The sequence below is a fragment of the Eimeria mitis genome, genomic scaffold (genome assembly GCF_000499745.2).
Source record: "Eimeria mitis Houghton genomic scaffold, Emh_scaff4356, whole genome shotgun sequence".
NCBI lineage: Eukaryota > Apicomplexa > Conoidasida > Eucoccidiorida > Eimeriidae > Eimeria > Eimeria mitis.
In genome coordinates, this window is record NW_013572673.1 from 1 (window position 1) to 1,256 (window position 1,256).

The following is a 1,256-nucleotide window of genomic DNA, read 5'->3' on the forward strand; positions in this document are numbered from 1 at the left end:
ACAAAAAAAGTTTATTCTCTGCTGCTACATGCGGCAGCAGCAGCCGAATAGCGAGAGAAGCAGCAACGAAGGGTTTTATAAATATTTGTCTCCATCTGTCTTTGTTTATATATCTTTCTCCTGCTGCTGCTCCTGCTGCTGCTCCTGCTGCTGCTGCTGCTGCTGCTGCTGCTGCTGTTGCTGTTGCTGCTGTGCTGCTGAAAGGAGACAGTCGATGCTGCAGCAGCAACTCATCTCGCTCTCTCTCTTTCTCCGTTTCTCTCTCTCTCCCCTCTCCCCCCTGCTGCCGCTTCTGCTGCTGCTGCTGCTGCTGCTGCTGCTGCTGCTGCTGCTGCATGCGTGCAACAGCAGCAAGTATGCTGCAGAGTACAGTATTGATATTAAACTCTTTATTTATATTTTTTCTACATAAAGGGCATTTGTTTTTATTTATTATTTTATTGTTGCTGATGCAGTATCGACAAAAAGAATGGCCGCAGGAGACAGTTACAGGCAAACATAATATATCTAAACATATACAACACATCAGCTCACGCTGCATGCAACACAGCATGCTCCTGCTGCTGCTGCTGCTGCTGCTGCTGCTGCTGCTGCTGCTGCTGCTGGGGTTGCTGCCGTTGCTGCGGTTGCTGCGGTTGCTCGGGTTGGGAGGGGGAGGGGGCGGGGTGCTGCTGCTGCTGCTGCTGCGGACGCTCCGACGGGTTACTAAGACTAGGCTGTTGCTGTCGCCCCTGCTGCTGCTGCTGCTGCTGCTGCTGCTGCTGCTGCTGCTACTGCTGCTGCTGCTGATGCTGCTGCTGCTGCTGCGGGAGATGGTTGTTGCTGCTGCTTGCTGCAGCGGAGACGAAAGGATATCTGAGCTGCCTTGGGGGGGGGGCAAAGAAGAAGAGAGAGAAGCAGAAGGTGCATGCACTGCTGCTGCTGCTGCTGCTGTTGCTGCTGTTGCTGTTGTTGTTGCTACTGCTGCTGCAGCAGTTTCGTACTGTGCTGTTGCTGCTGCTGCTGCAGGAGCCGCTGCTGCTGCGGTGAGAGTGGGAGCCTCTGCTGCTGCTGCTGCTGCTGCTGTGGCGGTGGTGAGAGTTGAAGGTTCTGTTGCTGCTGCTGCCGTTGCTGCAGCAGCAGCAGCAGCTGCTGCTGCTGCTGCTGCTGTTGCATCTGCTGCTGCTGCTGGTGTTGCTGCTGCTGGTTCAGCTGTAGAGTTCACTGCTTCTGTTACTTGTGCAACAGCAGCAGCAGCAGCTGTCACGAGGTGTCTT

General features: G+C 54.6%; 1 protein-coding gene across 1 annotated transcript in view; it reads right to left on the reverse strand.

The window, feature by feature from the left end:
• Window positions 1-105: 105 nt before the first annotated feature.
• The window catches only part of EMH_0074510 (uncharacterized protein), a gene marked incomplete at both ends in the record, with an annotated part of 3,675 nt that continues 2,524 nt past the window's right edge, over window positions 106-1,256 (reverse strand). The window contains 2 exons of the mRNA XM_013499471.1: window positions 106-359; window positions 535-1,254. Coding sequence (XP_013354925.1) covers window positions 106-359; window positions 535-1,254 — 974 coding nt within the window. The remainder of the gene's footprint in view (window positions 360-534; window positions 1,255-1,256) is intronic.